Source organism: Salvelinus fontinalis, chromosome 26 (assembly GCF_029448725.1).
Source record: "Salvelinus fontinalis isolate EN_2023a chromosome 26, ASM2944872v1, whole genome shotgun sequence".
Taxonomy (NCBI): domain Eukaryota; kingdom Metazoa; phylum Chordata; class Actinopteri; order Salmoniformes; family Salmonidae; genus Salvelinus; species Salvelinus fontinalis.
This window is the reverse complement of record NC_074690.1, coordinates 46,328,911-46,345,896: the sequence shown is the minus strand read 5'-3', so window position 1 is coordinate 46,345,896 and position 16,986 is coordinate 46,328,911. Positions and strand designations below refer to the sequence as shown.

At 43.2% G+C, this 16,986-nt stretch overlaps 2 protein-coding genes across 2 annotated transcripts in view; both read right to left on the bottom strand.

Annotated features, from left to right (window-relative positions):
- The window catches only part of LOC129824462 (kin of IRRE-like protein 1), a 104,076-nt gene extending 97,141 nt beyond the window's left edge, over positions 1-6,935 (bottom strand). The window contains exon 1 of the mRNA XM_055884152.1: positions 6,320-6,935. Within this exon, the coding sequence (XP_055740127.1) occupies positions 6,320-6,365 (46 nt within the window). The 5' untranslated portion in view covers positions 6,366-6,935. The remainder of the gene's footprint in view (positions 1-6,319) is intronic.
- Positions 6,936-11,949: 5,014 nt separating this feature from the next.
- LOC129824461 (cell adhesion molecule 3-like) overlaps positions 11,950-16,986 on the bottom strand; it is a 54,861-nt gene continuing 49,824 nt past the window's right edge. The window contains exon 10 of the mRNA XM_055884151.1: positions 11,950-16,619. Within this exon, the coding sequence (XP_055740126.1) occupies positions 16,501-16,619 (119 nt within the window). The 3' untranslated portion in view covers positions 11,950-16,500. The remainder of the gene's footprint in view (positions 16,620-16,986) is intronic.

Here is a 16,986-nt window from a genome sequence, read left to right as displayed (position 1 = left end):
AGGAAGAGACAGGGATGGGGAGAAAGAGAGAGAGAGAAATAGAGACAGAGACAGGGATGGGGAGAAAGAGAGAGAGAGAAATAGAGACAGAGACAGGGATGGGGAGAAAGAGAGAGAGGAAGAGACAGGGATGGGATGAAAGAGAGAGAGGAAGAGACAGGGATGGGGAGAGAGAAAGAGAGAGAGGAAGAGACAGGGATGGGGAGGGAGAGAGAGAGAGAGGGGAAGAGACAGGGATGGGGAGAAAGAGAGAGAGGAAGAGACAGGGATGGGGAGAGAGAAAGAGAGAGGAAGAGACAGGGATGGGGAGAGAGAGAGAGAGAGAGAGAGAGAGAGGAAGAGACAGGGATGGGGAGAGAGAAAGAGAGAGAGGAAGAGACAGGGATGGGGAGAGAGAGAGAGAGAGAGAGAGAGAGAGAGGAAGAGACAGGGATGGGGAGAAAGAGAGAGAGAAATAGAGACAGAGACAGGGATGGGGAGAAAGAGAGAGAGAAATAGAGACAGAGACAGGGATGGGGAGAGAGAGAGAGAGAGAGAGAGAGAGAGAGAGAGAGAGAGAGAGAGAGAGAGAGAGAGAGAGAGAGAGAGAGAGAGAGAGAGAGAGAGAGAGAGAGAGAGAGAGAGAGAGAGAGAGGGAGGAAGAGACAGGGATGGGGAGAGAGAGAGAGAGAGAGAGAGAGAGAGAGGAAGAGACAGGGATGGGGAGAAAGAGAGAGAGAAATAGAGACAGAGACAGGGATGGGGAGAAAGAGAGAGAGAGAGAGGAAGGGACAGGTATGGGGAGAAAGAGAGAGAGAGAGAGAGAGGAAGAGACAGGGATGGGGAGAAAGAGAGAGAGAGAGAGAGAGGAAGAGACAGGGATGGGGTGAAAGAGAGAGAGAGAGAGGAAGAGACAGGGATGGGGTGAAAGAGAGAGAGAGAGGAAGAGACAGGGATAGGGCGAAAGAGAGGAGACAGGGGATCAATATTGTTTTGTAGTATTTACTCTTTTGGGTCACTACTTAGATATTCCCATTTTGACAAGGTAAAGACTTGGCTAACACTAGTTCACTTGAGAGACCTAACTTAAAATCACTATTTTATGGTATCAGTGTATAAACTCGTTTTAAAAAACTTGAAAATAATATATACATATATATTTTTTTACCTACATAGCCCCTATTCAAAAGTAGTACACTATATAGGGGACGCACACTACCACACAACGCCTATAATTACAGCCATTCGAAACCAACCAACACACACACACACAACTCCACACAACAATCAATAAGACATCACTTCACACGCTATTACAGTCAGTAAGGAAGGAGTGTTGACTGACTGACTGAGATCAACAACGAATAGTAGTGGCATAGGACTGTAAACATCGCAGACTCATTTGTTCGTATAGTATTACATGCCTTTGCCATTGTGTTTGTTATGGGTAGGCTAGTGATAGTGTAATCATAACTGAATAAAGCTGCATGAATGGCTGATGCAATAGATGCGTTGCACGATATTTGGTATTTGTATCAATACGGAACAGGACCGGCGAGTGGTGTACTCTCAGGTGCAGACTAGGCAGGTACGTTGCACGCGCACCAAATGGAGCTCTCCTCAACAACCAGTGATTAGCAGATCCAACTGCACAGACAGGAGAGAACGAATGGCCATAATTAAACAGATCCCGCTCACAGAACCGAGCCTAACGCCAACATTAATCAAAGCAGTCTTTGGAGCTGCTATCGAGCGCCATGACGTTTCGATTGACATTTTCATCGCTACAGAAACGGTGCTGGACACGGTGGACAGGGATAATCGATCAACGGCGGTGCCGTGGTAACATAGGAGGCATTTCATTCAGTAATCCTTGTTGAGAAATGTATTTTCACCTAAAAAGGTGAACTATTTCATTCATTTGCTTGTCGTCTGTCTCGAGGCAAGTGCAGGCGAGACTACCTGAATGCTGAGTATTCTCGGATATCCCCGACCTTGGAGCAACATAGGCCTATTAGCAACACTGTTACATTGCCGGAGGCAAACCATGTCTTGAGGGACTACATGCTGAAAGGGAGAGACATGACTATAGGCTACGCACACTATAGGCTACGTGTCCATGCCAAACGCAGAGAGATCTGGTGACTCATGTTACATTCTAATCGGGCTGGAGTTTTTCCAGTTCTAATTGCCCATGTTCATTCAAGAAGGGTGCAATTGTGACCCGCGATTCGGTGCGTTCCTGCATGTGGGCTTTCCTGCATTTGCAGGAACTCTTTTATACTTCTATTGGTCCATTTCTTAGTTAGGACAGGCGGGAGGCGAGGGCGCTTCAGTACCTACATATGTGGCATTAATGCACAATAATGTTGGATGCCACCCGCCGACAAACCCCACATTTGGGCACTGTTTTCCCTCAGTTCTGTTATCGATGGCGAGGGCAGGTGTTTAGCTTAGCCAGATAGTCCTGAGGAGGACCCCGGTACACAGCAGGCAGGAGGCGAGGGAGACACCAAGATAGCTAGCACATGGTGTCGCTAACTACCAAGGTAGCTAGTACACAGTGTTGCCCTAACCTCCGGTCCGCTGCGCTAGCAGGAGGTGGGGACTACCGATATACAGTGTCCTTCACTTCCGTCTGTCATGCACGGTTTTCTCCGTTACACAGGAGGCGGGGGCAACACCGTGTGCTAGCTAGCTACCTAGCAAGCTAGCACTGGTAGCCCACGGTGTCGCTAAGTATTAACCTGTCTAGGACTGGGGTTCCGCTCGCCAACAGCCAATAAAATTGCAGGGCGCCAAATACAAAACAACAGAAATCTCATAAATCAAATTTCTGAAACATACAAGTATTAGGCACCATTGTAAAAGATACAATTCTCATTAATCCAGCCACAGTGTCTGATTTCAAAAATGCTTTACAGCGAACGCTCCAAAAACGATTATGTTAGGTAACCACCAAGTCACAGATAAACCCAGCCATTTTTCCCGCCAAAGAGAGGAGTCACAAAAAGCACAAATAGAGATAAAATGAATCACTAACCTTTGATGATCTTCATCAGATGACACTCATAGGACTTGATGTTACACAATACATGTATGTTTTGCTCAGTAAAGTTCATATTTATATCCAAAAATCTTATTTTACATTGGCGTGTTAGATTCAGTAGTTCCAAAACATGTAGTGATATTGCAGAGAGCCACATGAATTCACAGAAATTCTCATAATAAAATGTTGATGAAAATACAGCTATTATACATGAAACTTTAGATACACTTCTCCTTAATGCAACCGCTGTGTCAGATTTCAAAAAAACTTTGCGGAAAAAGCATAATCTGAGAACGGCGCTCAGAGCCCAAACCAGCCAGAGAAATATCCGCTATGTTGGGTAGTCAACATTATTCAAATATAAATATTCACTTACCTTTGATGATCTTCATCAGAATGCACTCCCAGGAATCGCAGTTCCACAATAAATGCTTGTTTTGTTCGATAATGTCCATCATTTATGTCCATTTATGTCCAATAGCTTCTTTTGTTAGGGAGTTTGGTAAACAATCCAAAAGCACGATCTGGTCCATTCGGACGAAACGTTCAAAAAGTTATATTACAGATCGAAGAAACTTGTCAAACTAAGTATAGAATCAATCTTTAGGATGTTTTTTCATAAAAGTTCAATACTGTTCCAAGCGGAGAATTCAATTGACTGTAGAAATGCACTGGAACGAGAGCAACCTCTCAAGTGAAAGCGCATGACTGAGAACGAGGCTGTAGGCAGACCCCTTAGTAAAACAGCTCTCATTCGCTCCCACTTCACAAGAGCAGCCTGAAACCACGTTCTAAAGACGGTTGACATCTAGTGGAAGCCTTAGGAAGTGAAAAATAACCCATATCCCACTGTGTATTCGATAGGGGTGAGTTCAAAAACTACAAACCTCAAATTTCCCACTTCCTGTTTGGATTTTTCTCAGGTTTTTGCCTGCCATATGAGTTCTGTTATACTCACAGGCATCATTCAAACAGTTTTAGAAACTTCAGGGTGTTTTCTATCCAATACTAATAATACTATGCATATATTAGCATTTGGGACTGATTAGGAGAAAGTTCACTCTGGGCATGCTATTCATCCAAAAGTGAAAATGCTGCCAGCCTATCCCAAACAAGTTCAACGGTGAGGGCAGGTGTTTGACCAGGCGGTACGGCGTCCCAGCAAAATAAATAGTGGAGGTGCACCGTGTCAGTAAAACGTGAGCCTATCACATTTAATACAACATGCCCAAAAAACTATAGGCTATTACACCACTATTTAACATTACTGCATGTCAGCCGCATGAAAAAATAGTGAACTACCTGGAAACAGGTTGGTAATACGCTCCAAATTGCATTGTGGTTTGAGGGTGGCCGAGAGCTCGCAGACAAGGTCGGAGATGAGTGGCCGAGAGCGAGGCGGACGTTGACAAAAGTGGATGCATCAACCCAGGCTACAAGTGTAAGCAGAATATCATTGCAATCCACGTAGGTGTTTTGTAACAGATGTCTCTTTCCATTCATCAAACTGGGGATGCATAGTGAACTGTTGCGGTTTGGATGCTGAAATTACTTTGTGAATGAACGAATGTGTGCGGGTAGCCTACAGGAGTGCCTTTGTTAAGTGATTGTTTGACAATCAGATGAAAACATTATGACTGGTTGTGTTTATGCATCATTAGGCGGCGTGTCCATAAGGCTAGGGGAAGCTTTCTCTAAAGTAAATGTTATTAAATTGGCCAAATTATATAGCCTACTTAGCTTACTCCTGTCTATACAGAAATAAATAAAATAATTCAAAATAGGCTACGACACCAGAAAGCATGACTTAACCACAGAGGATCATTAGCGTCCCAAAAAACAACCGTTTTCAAATCGCATAGCCTACAGTCGGAAGGGCCCGCAATTTGTGCAGTGCGCGTTGAAATTACCAAATCGATGATTGTTGAGTTGCGATTGTTAGTGAAAAGCAGAGAGACCCAGCCAGGCGTATCGCAATATTTGAAAACACAGTTGTGCATAAACTGTTTGGAAAGCAAATGGCTATTGCTGTAAAGAGAAGACAATGAAGAGGATCCAGAGTGCCACAGCGGTCTAAGGCACTGCATCTCCGTGCTTGAGACGTCACTACAGACACCCTGGTTCGAATCCAGGCTGTATCACACCCGGCCGTGATTGGGAGTCCCATAGGGCGGGGCACAACTGGCCCAGCGTTGTCCAGGTTTTGCCGGGGTAGGCCGTCATTGTATATAAGAAATTGTTCTTAACTGACTTGCCTAGTTAAATAAAATAAAAATCTGTATTTTGGTTATCAAAATTCTTAATTGTATTTGTGTCTCCCCTTCTCGTAGGCCAATTATATGGATCCGACAACATATTTGTATTGATATGTTTGTCAGTGTCAGCAGAGTAAGCTACCCTGTAATTGTTGTAGTATAAAAAAAATGCATGGGGCACTAAGGTTGTCCCATACCAGTAAAAAATGTCATATAATTTCGCCCCTGTTACTGAGCCACATTCAAAAGCGTCACACAAGCGGGGCGGGTGTTCATGAAGGAACCAATGGGATGTTCGAGGGGGTCGTTCCTGCAGGTGCACGAATGCCGACATGCAGGAACGCCCCGAATTACGGGCTGCAATTGCACACTATTGGTTCAATCAATCTCTCTCTGGCACACCATGTGCATTGAGTAGCCTAGTAATATGTGCGTTTTACAGTTCTCCCTTGATATAGGGCTAAAGCATATTGCTGGGCCATATACATTTAGCTGTGTGAATCATTTTGATTAATGCATTACAATGGTCCGATCAAACCAATAGCCTACATACAGTTGAGCTGATCTCTCTCACTCTCTGCGCCTGGTCAAGGCTGCTTGAACTCGTAATTGTGGAAATATGAACCCGAATGTCACTATTCTGATTTCTCCGTTTCTCATACCATGTTTTCAGGGAGACCACGAATAATGTCTCCGTTCCCATCATGAACTACTGTCAAATAAAGCTATTCCAGGATAATATTACACATGCAATTTACCAGACGCTTTTACCAAAAGCCACCACTACCCTGGCTTTACAAGAGCCATGCTCTCTCTAACTGAGCTACAAAGAACAAGATAAAATGCAAAACGGCTAAAACATGGAATGTGAAACACACACAGTATTCAGTGGCCAAAGAGGTAGGCTATGGAAAGACGGATGAGAAGATAGATACATAAAAAAATCACTTTTACTATTTTCCTTCTGCTTCCATTGGATAGAAACAGAATACGTACAAATGCAAGCAGTTGACCAGCGGGCTTCAGTTCTCCTCACCTTTGTTAAAACTGATAGTCAAAGTTATTATCCACAGCCTCAGCATGATTCAGCCGAGTGCATTCAAAATCACCTTGGCAAAGTCTGTTCTACTCTGTAAAGACAGCATCAATTCCCTCTAGAAAATAGTTTACTCGCCAACAACGGGAATAATGTTGTAATCCGTTGATCGTCAATTGCAGCGGTTTTGCTTCGTCTCCGGTTCGCGTGCCCCCTTGGCTTTTCCTTATTTTTGTGCTATCCCCACTTGTTTCTCATTTTCTTCCCTTCGATCTCAGCCTCTTTACTCTGGCTGCTGTACAGCGCCGATCCGTATTTTCACTCATTTAAGAGCGAATTCCTCTTGCTTTTTCTTCTTGCTACCTCTACACAGAATCAACAGAGAACGAACCTCCTACTTCAAAAAGCCACAGTGTTTTTACTCTGCAAGCGGGGAATGGCGCTTCTGTAAGAGTTGACTTGGGGAATTGCACACTGTAGCCTGGACATCAGACTCAGTTATCCTCTTTCACGAATGTCCATTATTGCCCGGTGCCCTTCAAACAGTTTATTATTATTGTCTGTCATCAGTGATACGTGCAGTGGCTACCCATCATTCAGGGCAGGTGGGGGCAGAATCCTACCTGTTTTGAGGCCCACCTGTTTAGCAAAATATATATATATATATTGTTGTTTGCTGTTGCCTGTTTTGCATGTTAATTTGGCATTAATACGTTTCACATATCAGTTTGCAAACAATGTAAAAAAAAAACAACAACAAAAAACATAATTGAGCTGCATACAAACATGGTCTCTTTTTTGCTTTCTTGAGTAAGGCAGCTCCAAAATGCAGGTGTTTCAGCCTAGCTCGGTGCTTTCTGTGATGGTGGGGCAGCCAGTGGAAAATACAGAGGGTAGGGGTTGGTAATGTTCTCTGGTTGCGCCGTGATTGGCTCAGTGTTCTGTCACTCATGGGGACACTACGTCACCGGGAAATCTACATGGAGAACTCCAAAATTCAAGCCCCTTGGGTGCTGCCATAGATTTACATTAGAAGTGCCCATCCAAGAAGGCTCAAGGTCATTGGCCACAGATCAAATGATGTCAAATCACCTTATATCTACTGTAGCTTTGATTGGACTGATCATGTCAACATCATACTTTCAAAATCTTAGCTAGCAAGCTAGACAAGCAGTCATCAACATGGCAAAATCCTTTTCAACCCTTGTCGTAATGAGGAGAAATTATAGATAAAACGTATCGGTGCTCATCAACCATTGGACATAAACATTAAACAAGAAGTTGGAAATCGCAAATTCAACAATGAGTGGTTTGGAAGGAATCAGTGGTAAACTACAAGCGTTGCAGAGCAATCACTGGCCTGCTATTCAGTGGAGTGGGTGTGTGGTCCAAGTCTGAGTTTAAGGGTCTCTTTTCCAAGCATAAAATGATAAACATTCAACAAAATGGGCCATAAAAGAAAGGTTGAATACATTGGCCATGCTGTCAATCCAGCATGACTTCTGCCACATTCAAAACAACTGAATGAACTCTTTCGCTGCCAGACGAGGCTCCGCTGATAGCCAGGTGTAGCAGTGGTAGGGATTCACTCCATGGTGATGGAAAGAAAGCTCTGCTGTTGGGACAGCTTTATGTAGGCCTTAACAGTTTGTGGACACCGTTTGTAACTGGTACAGTGCAATGAATGTATTGTTTAGTATTGTGTTGTGTTGTGTAGTGGCTTTGCTGGCATGCATAAAACATATATATATTTTTGCCCCACCAGGATGTACATGCTAAGATCGCCACTGCTTCTGCCACGTTGAAAACAACTGGAATCTCAGAACTGGGAAATCTCAGACTGCTGTGAGTTCAAGACAACTGGCAACTCTGAGAAAAAAATGAGCTCTGACTGGGAAAATACGTTTTGAACGGTCATCCTCTGGCCTCGTCCTAAGAGCTCCAATCTGAAGATCACTGACGTCATGATTCAACCTTGTTTTTTTACTAATTCCCAGTTGTCTTGAAAGCACAATAAATCCAGAGAATGCCAGACTTTGATGACAAAGTTTGATGACAAAATGTGCCCGCGAGAAGGACTGCCGTGCCACCTTCCTGTTCAAGTGAGCAAAGCACAACAAGGTGAGTCCAAAAATGTCTTGTATGCTGCTGCATAAATGATGTATTGTGCCAGGGAGATGTATATATATATATTTTTTTTTTAATCGTTATTTTACCAGGTAAGTTGACTGAGAACACATTCTCATTTGCAGCAACAACCTGGGGAATAGTTACAGGGGAGAGGAGGGGGATGAATGAGCCAATTGTAAACTGGGGATTATTAGGTGACCATGATGGTTTGAGGGCCAGATTGGGAATTTAGCCAGGACACCGGGGTTAACACCCCTACTCTTACAATAAGTGCCATGGGATCTTTAATGACCTCAGAGAGTCAGGACACCCGTTTAACGTCCCATCCGAAAGACGGCACCCTACACAGGGCAGTGTCCCCAATCACTGCCCTGGGGCATTGGGATATTTTTTTTTAGACCAGAGGAAAGAGTGCCTCCTACTGGCCCTCCAACACCACTTCCAGCAGCATCTGGTCTCCCATCCAGGGACTGACCAGGACCAACCCTGCTTAGCTTCAGAAGCAAGCCAGCAGTGGTATGCAGGGTGGTATGCTGCTGGCAATATACTATAGCTAAGAAAGTAATACTAAGTGTATGTTGTGTAGTAAGCTGTTAGTAGCCCATGTGCCTCACCCTAATAATTTGGTCCCTTTCTCCCACATAACTTAGTCTACTGTTCTGACTTGGTGGTGCACATGTAGCCTACAGCCTGTTTTAGAGAAATGTAATCATCGAATATTGTAAGAGCTTTCATTGTCTGCTAATATGCCCGCTTTCTTTATTCTACGGTTCTGACTTGGTCTACAGGGAGAATACTTTAAGAACGGCCCATGTTTTGAATTCTGTCCCTGTCCATTTCAAAAGTGCTGAACAAATAGTTATATTGACTACGTCCGTCCTAGCTTGCTCATTAAATATCTTAATCGAAATTACGGATTGCCTCTTATCCGCTCATTGTCCCCTTATGCCATAGTTTGTACATCTCAATTGTCAGTAGAAACCACATTTGTTTAAGAAAGTCAGCCAAAGTCAGCTATGTTTTTTAAAAAGGCAGTAAATGAGGCTGTGGCTTTGCTGGCATGCATCAAACATTTGGGGGGGGGGGGGGGGGGGGGGGGGGGGAGTTTGCCCAACCAAGATTTACATATATGCTAAAATCTCCATTGGGGACAGGTAGGCCTATGTGCTTTCCACGATATACCCCATATAGGTTTTAGTCTACTCTGTCAAAAGCCATATTTGTCACATGCGCCGAATACAACAGGTGTAAACCTTACAGTGAAATGCTTACTCACAAGCCCTTAACCAATAATGCTGTTTTAAGAAAAATACCTACAAAAATAAGAAATAAAGTAACAAATAATTCAAGATTAGCAGTAAAATAACAATAGCGAGGCTATAAACAGGGGGTACCGGTACAGAGTAAATGTGCGGTGGCACTAGTGAGTCGAGGTAATTGAGGTAATATATACATGTAGGGTAGAGTTATTAAAGTGACATGCATCGATAATAACAGAGAGTAGCAGCAGCGTAAAAGAGGGGGCGGGGCAAGTAGCCTGGGTAGCCATTTGATTACATGTTCAGTAGTCTTATGGCTTGGGGGTAGAAGCTGTTTAGAAGCCTCTTGGACCTAGACTTGGCACTCTGGTACCGCTTGCCGTGCGGTAGCAGAGAGAACAGCCTATGACTAGGGTGGCTGGATTCTTTGACAATTTTTTGGGCCTTCCTCTGACACCGCCTGGTATAGAGGTCCTGGATGGTAGGAAGCTTGGCCCCAGTGATGTAATTTTAGGTATAAAGTCACTCACTCACACATGTAATATTTCGCCTGATCATAAAGAACTTTGAAAAAGATACTTTATGAGGATTAAAGAATTGTGGCACATCATTTTTTTTCAGGACTTGGCTACATTGACTATGTACTTTCAGGTAGTACCTCAGATGCTCCCCCAAACAGGCAGAAAGAGACAGACGAAGGGAGACAGATAGAGAGAGACGGAGGGACAGAGAGAGAAAGATAGAGAGTGGTAAAGGGAGCGTGAATCACTCGGTGGGTGCTTTAATGAACAATACTGCCCTCTGTTGGTTTCTTTCCTACATGCCATACGTACAATTAATTGGCATATGTACTATATGTAGGCCCATACCATAGAAAATGATACAACCCTCTAGTGACCAAAAGGCCATTTTAGCATGGGAAGAGCCATGGAGGGCTTCCACAAGTAGTCAACTGGGTGGTGATTCTTGCGGGTTGTAGCCTCAATGGCGCTGGCCATGCTGTCATAGACGCTATAACAGCACAGATATAAAGATGAGTCCTCTATCAATTTCTATGTCCTATTCATACAAAGGCATGTGTAGGGAGGTAGACCCATACATACAATTGCATGTTTACATCATTTAGCAGATGTTATTTTTATTCTGGTTAGAGCCAGTTTGCACTGTTCTGTGAAGGGAGTAGTACACAGCGTTGTACCAGATCTTTAGTTTCTTGGCAACTTCTTCGCATGGAATAGCCTTCATTTCTGAGAACAAGAATAGGCTGACGAGTTTCAGAAGAAAGGTCTTTGTTTCTGGCCATTTTGACCCTGTAATCGAACCCACAAATGCTGATGCTCCAGATACTCAACTAGTCTGAAGAAGGCCAGTTTTATTTCTTCGTTAATCAGAACAACAGTTTTCAGCTGTGCTAACATCTTTGCAAAAGGGTTTTCTAATGATCAATTAGCCTTTTAAAATGATAAACTTGGATTAGCTAACACAACCTGCTATTGGAACAAAGGAGTGATGGTTGCTGATAATGGGCCTCTGTACGCCTACGGAGATATCCCATTAAAAATCTGCCGTTTCCAGCTACAATAGTCATTTACAACATTAATAATGTCTACACTGTATTTCTGATCAATTTGATGTTATTTTAATGGACAAAAAATGTGTTTTTCTTTCAAACAAGGACATGTCTAAGTGACCCCAAACTCTTGAACAGTAGTGTATAAAAAAAAATACAAAATTGTTGACTCAGGGATTGAAACCAACAACCTTTCATTTACTGGCCCAACACTCTTAACCGCTGGGCTAACTTCCGCCCGTGTAGGTAAAACAATCCATACAAGACATTGGCATGTGTAGCTGAGCAGACCATAAATACAATACATTGGAATGTGTAGTTAGGTAAGCCCTGTTTGTCGGTCATCCTCTGCAGTACCATTCCTCACAGGAAATCTGTCTATAATTAGTTGTTCAGGTGAATATCCATTGTGAAGCCAAGGAGACAGATGGGCCTGTCCCAAATGACACCTTATAGTGAGTGTACTAAGAGCCCAATAGGCTCCGGTCAAAAGTAGTGCACTATATAGGGAATAGGGTGTAATTTGGGACACAATGCAACATCAATTGTGAGGATTCCACGAGCTTCCATAACATTTGAATGCAAAATGATTGTGACTGACAAGACACAGCCGTTGGTTACACAACAAGTGTGATAAGAGGATAGATAGTAATTATAATGACAAAGTGAAGTTAACCCAAATGCATGTTTATTTGAAGTCAACAACTGAATCGGTATAGTAACAAAAAAGCTAATACTGTATGAACAGATCAGAACAGCCAACGGAGACAGAACTCAGCATTATGACATCATCACCATAGTGCAGTCCCGCCTTGATGACATCATTAGCAATAATACAAATTAGGTAACATCCATGACAGCACTATTCCCATGTGATATGGATAGTTATTCAAAAGGAAGACTTATCATCCAAAAAGAACGCTAACAAAGTAAACTCGTCATTAAAATAATATTTTGTGGAAAATAACACAGATAGTGTCTACGTCCTCAAATGGCACCCTATTTTCTATATAGCGCACTACTTTTGATCATAGTCCTATGGGAATGGCTATGAGGCCTGGTCAAAAGTAGTGCAGTACATAGGGAATAGGGTGCCATTTGGGACGCATCCAGTGTCTCCAAAGTCTGTTTGGGTCAATCATTATACACACCACACACACACACACACACACACACACACACACACACACACACACACACACACACACACACACACACACACACACACACACACACACACACACACACACAGGCACACACAGGCACGCACAAACACACTGTAGTCACAGACTACATGTACCTCATGCACATGTGTGTGAGTGTGTGTATCAGTGTGCTTGTAAAAATAACCAGTAAAGGCAACACTATATACATGAAATTATATAAAAATGGTGGACTGTCGAAACAATAAGATACGCCAAACTACGCTCTAACCTTCAAATATTGAACATCTATTTATGAGAAAAAAAAGAGAAAAAAAGATTATCAATTGAATTGAAAGTAATACATTTAAAAGTATGCACACCTTTCTTTGAAAAATAAACATTATTTTGAAATGTATTCTTTAAGATAACATACTACAAAATAAGAAGAGAGAGAGAGAGCAGTGGAGAAAGAGCATTCCCCCAACAATGGTACAGAAAAGAGAGCAGAAAGGAGGACAGGTGATTGGGGTAAGACAGTGTGGCCCAAAGCAAGAAAAACAGCTGCTCGTCACTGACACCTGGTGGCAGAAAGCTGTAACTGCGCACAAATGCAACGCGTTCTAAAGCGTGGAGTGTTCTAGAATATAATAGATGTCTGCAGACTGGGGAGTAGGGAAAGCCCATATGGCTAGAATGATTCTAATTCTATGGACAAGCCATTAAACACCTCCATCAGTCGGTTGGTCGTCTCATATAGGGGCTTGTCAACAACGGTTTTCATGTTCTCATGTTTGGTCAAAGCTATAGTATGTTCCACCTTCTTTTCTCATGCAGCCATTTCATGCGATCACATAACTTCTACAGCTAGGACAGGACGATAGATATGCGCAATTACAGGTCCAGTTACGAAACATACAGTAAGTAGGCCTACTATTATCCTTAGTTTCTGTGGAGTAGACAGACATTCCTGGTTCCAACTCGTCATCAGTTGAAAGGTCAAAGGTTACGTAAGATTGGGATTACTTGGAAAAATGCAACTCACCAAATGGAAACTATCCTCTCTTAAAAAAGTGAGCGAGATAAATAAACACATGTGACTGACACCACGCTCCCCTTTCGTCTGCAGACATCTCTTTCTCTCCCCGGAGAGGCTGTATACCATAGCTTATTACGACAGCAGACTCACTAGATTACCTACTCCCATAGAGGTCGCATAGAGCTGGATAGAGGGCTCAACTTTGCTGCCATGCAGTCACAGAAGTGGCCATGGTGTAGATATTATCTCTATGGCTATTCCCATTCACAGCAGCCCGGTGGCAAAATGGCAATGGGGGATAAGATAGAAGCAGTCCCTGATCATTCCATAGGTGTACAAAACTATCACAGACGAAATTAACAATTCTATAACAATAGCAACAGGAATGGACCCCTGGTGTCCGGTCCAGACGTCAGGCTGGCGAGCTGGCCGGTCGCATCGGACAATAGCTCACTGAACGAGCAAATCTAGTAATGCTCTAGCTAGCTATGAAGTTATTTAAATGTGTTTTCTGAGTGTGTGTGTGGGAGACTGATTAAGAAAATGAAGAGAAAGGTCAAAGAGATGGAAGGATGGTCAGAGAGATAGAGGGGGGGGGGGGATAATTATAGAGAGAGGTAGAGGGGACAGAGAGAGGGGGGCCGAGGGGGGGGGGCAGAGAGAGTGATAGGGGACAAAGAGAGTGGATAGAGAAAGAGAGAGAGAGAGAGAGAGAGAGAGAGAGAGAGAGAGAGAGAGAGAGAGAGAGAGAGAGAGAGAGAGAGAGATGAAGTTCAGTGTCGGTATGCATGCCTGAAGCAGAGAGAGTGCCCTGCCCACTGAACTGTACCCTGGTTAACTGCTGCCTGCAAGCCTGGCTGGCCTCTTTTATTAGATTGCAGGGAATGATGTCATTTTAAAAGGTGCAGTGACTGTATTAGCCTCTTACATTAAGTGATGTCATTACAGCATGCGTTTACTGGCTGGTGGTTGGCCAGAGAGAGTATTCCAGAATGTAGCAGCAGGATAGAAGCGATGTGGTATAATTATATTCATTAGAGCTACTACAGTATCCCTCAGGGATAACAACCGAAATAAAGAAAATAGATAGTCATAATCACTAATCATAATTAAATCATAACCTTATGAACTCCTGGACTGACCAACAGACACTGAAAACTGTTAACACTGATAGTAAGTAAACACCTGAACAAAACAATCAAAACAGAAGGATCCAAACAGAATTCATACAAATATTTGTCGTACTTTTAGGTTTTCATTGCAACACACATTTTCCGAGATATCGATATTTTTCACTCAGCATTAGTAAAAACAGGCAGGCTTTAGATAATATACTGTACGGCAGTTAGTAACAGACGGAGGGAGATGTAGGGTAGGAGGCGGAGGAGATAAAGAGAGAGAGGAGGGGCGAGAAAGAGAGAGAGAGAAAATGATAGTGTATTTACAGCACACCAACCGTTTTTTTGTTGTTTTCTGAGTAAAAAGAATGCTATATATATATATATATTTATATATTTATATCGGATATCCCGCACTGTGACCGTACAGGGATGCTGTTTTTGCATGGGGTGTGTTGTGTGGGACTGTGTAGGGGTTGTACTGTATCGTATTGTATCCGGGGATCCCTTTTTGTGATAGCAAATTCATAATCAGAACACAACTCGAGTTAGAGAAATATAGCATACGATGACTTTTACTTCGGCAGTGCATGACTGGACCAAACCATTTTTCGGGGCCCTGGAAAGCAACATTTCAAAGGCCCGCCCCTTGGCATCGGAGAGAAAACATCGCAAGATTGCAAGCTAATTTCTTGAAATTCTACACATTTCATCACGGGGCAGAGAGATCTTTTGTTTGGTGCAGCTTTAAACGTAATATCCTGCGATTCTACAGACGTTGACACGAGTCAGAGAGAATTAAGCAGTTTTACAGCTTAAATTACAGTGCATTTATGTAAAAAAAAAAACTTAAAAAAACATTTGACGGGTCCATAATATTACATTGTACTGTGTTACACCCTCTAAACTTATTCCCACGGATCCCTCGGGCCGAAATGAGTTTCATCTGTCGTTGTTAGTCATATTCATACTTTGAGAACCCCTGTTGCATTGTATTGTCATGCGTTTCGATTCTGTTGCCTTCATGTTACAACGGGCCCCGGTCAAAAGTAGTGCACTATGTAGGGAATAGGGGTTGTCTTTTGTCTGTTTGTCTGTTTGTCTGTTTGTTTGTTTGTGTGTGTGTGACAGAGAGAGACGGGAAAGAGAGAGAGGTTATGCACAGCGGTTGTTGTTGATTGATTTTGAGACAGATTTCTGAACAGAAGAATGTCATATAGAGTCTGTCCCGGTCTGTAGAAGTCTATGTGGGGAGTGAAAGAATAGAGAGAACAAAATAGGGAACATGAAAGACAGATGAGCGGGTGGAGTGGTATGGATAAATAGCTGGGGGACAGTGTTTGGGGTTCTGAAACTGTAATTCAGCATAACATGCTGGAATGCGAATGACATTTTTGCAATAATACGTGGAGTACAATTTTTGCATTTGTGTCACTGACAGTCGAATGTTAATGAAACATGTATATGTACTGTATATGCATGTATAAAACATGTGTTTTTCCTCTTAAATCAAGAAATCGAACATCACTTTGCATTACCATGATCCTGTTACATGTACATGTGTCTGTTTGTATGTTCATGTGAGCGTGGATAGGATGTGTGTCTCGTAACAGTGTGTCAGTGACACGTAACGCGTAGTGTGTGTGTGTGTGTGTGTGTGTGTGTGTGTGTGTGTGTGTGTCAGTGGACATGAGGAAGTCATGTATATAAGTGCAAATAATCGCACTGGTTTCAATGCAGGTCTACCAGGTGAAGCTTTTCTGTGTCTCCTGTCAGTCTCAGTACTTCTGGATCTGATATTCCCTTTCCTTTTCACCATTTCCCTGTCTGTCTGTCCCCTACTCCTCCCCCTCTGGCTGCTGTGAAGAACTGAAGCTTGTGAAGACAAATGGAGGCGTTCCTCTCCCCCCTCCCGACCCCTCCCTAGATGAAGTACTCTTTCTTGTCCTCCGCTCCGGAATGGCCGCCCTCGGCGTTGATGATAGCCGTGTCGGCGTCGGGAGCGTCATCGGAGCCCTTGGCCTCGTGGGTAAGATATGTCCCTGTGGACACAGACAGACTGTGGGTCAGAGGTGTGCGCGTGCCTGCGGGTGTGCGTGCGTGCGTGTTTAGTGTGTGCGCCATGGGTAAGATACAGTATGTCCCTGTGGATACAGACACAGACAGACTGCAGGGTCTGGTTAAAGGTTAAAGAACAAGCGATGTGTGACTGGAGAGACGTAGCTTTATCACAATGGGCTTGGAGTGGAGTGATAACAGCCACAGAATTAAATGTGGGATCTCTGTAATGATAACACTGGGTTTGGAATCACTGGCAGTAGAGTAGCAGGAGCCTGAAACACAGACCCATTTTCCGGCTTACGTTCCACTCCTTTTACTCTGTGTCACATGCCCAAACATACATGTCAA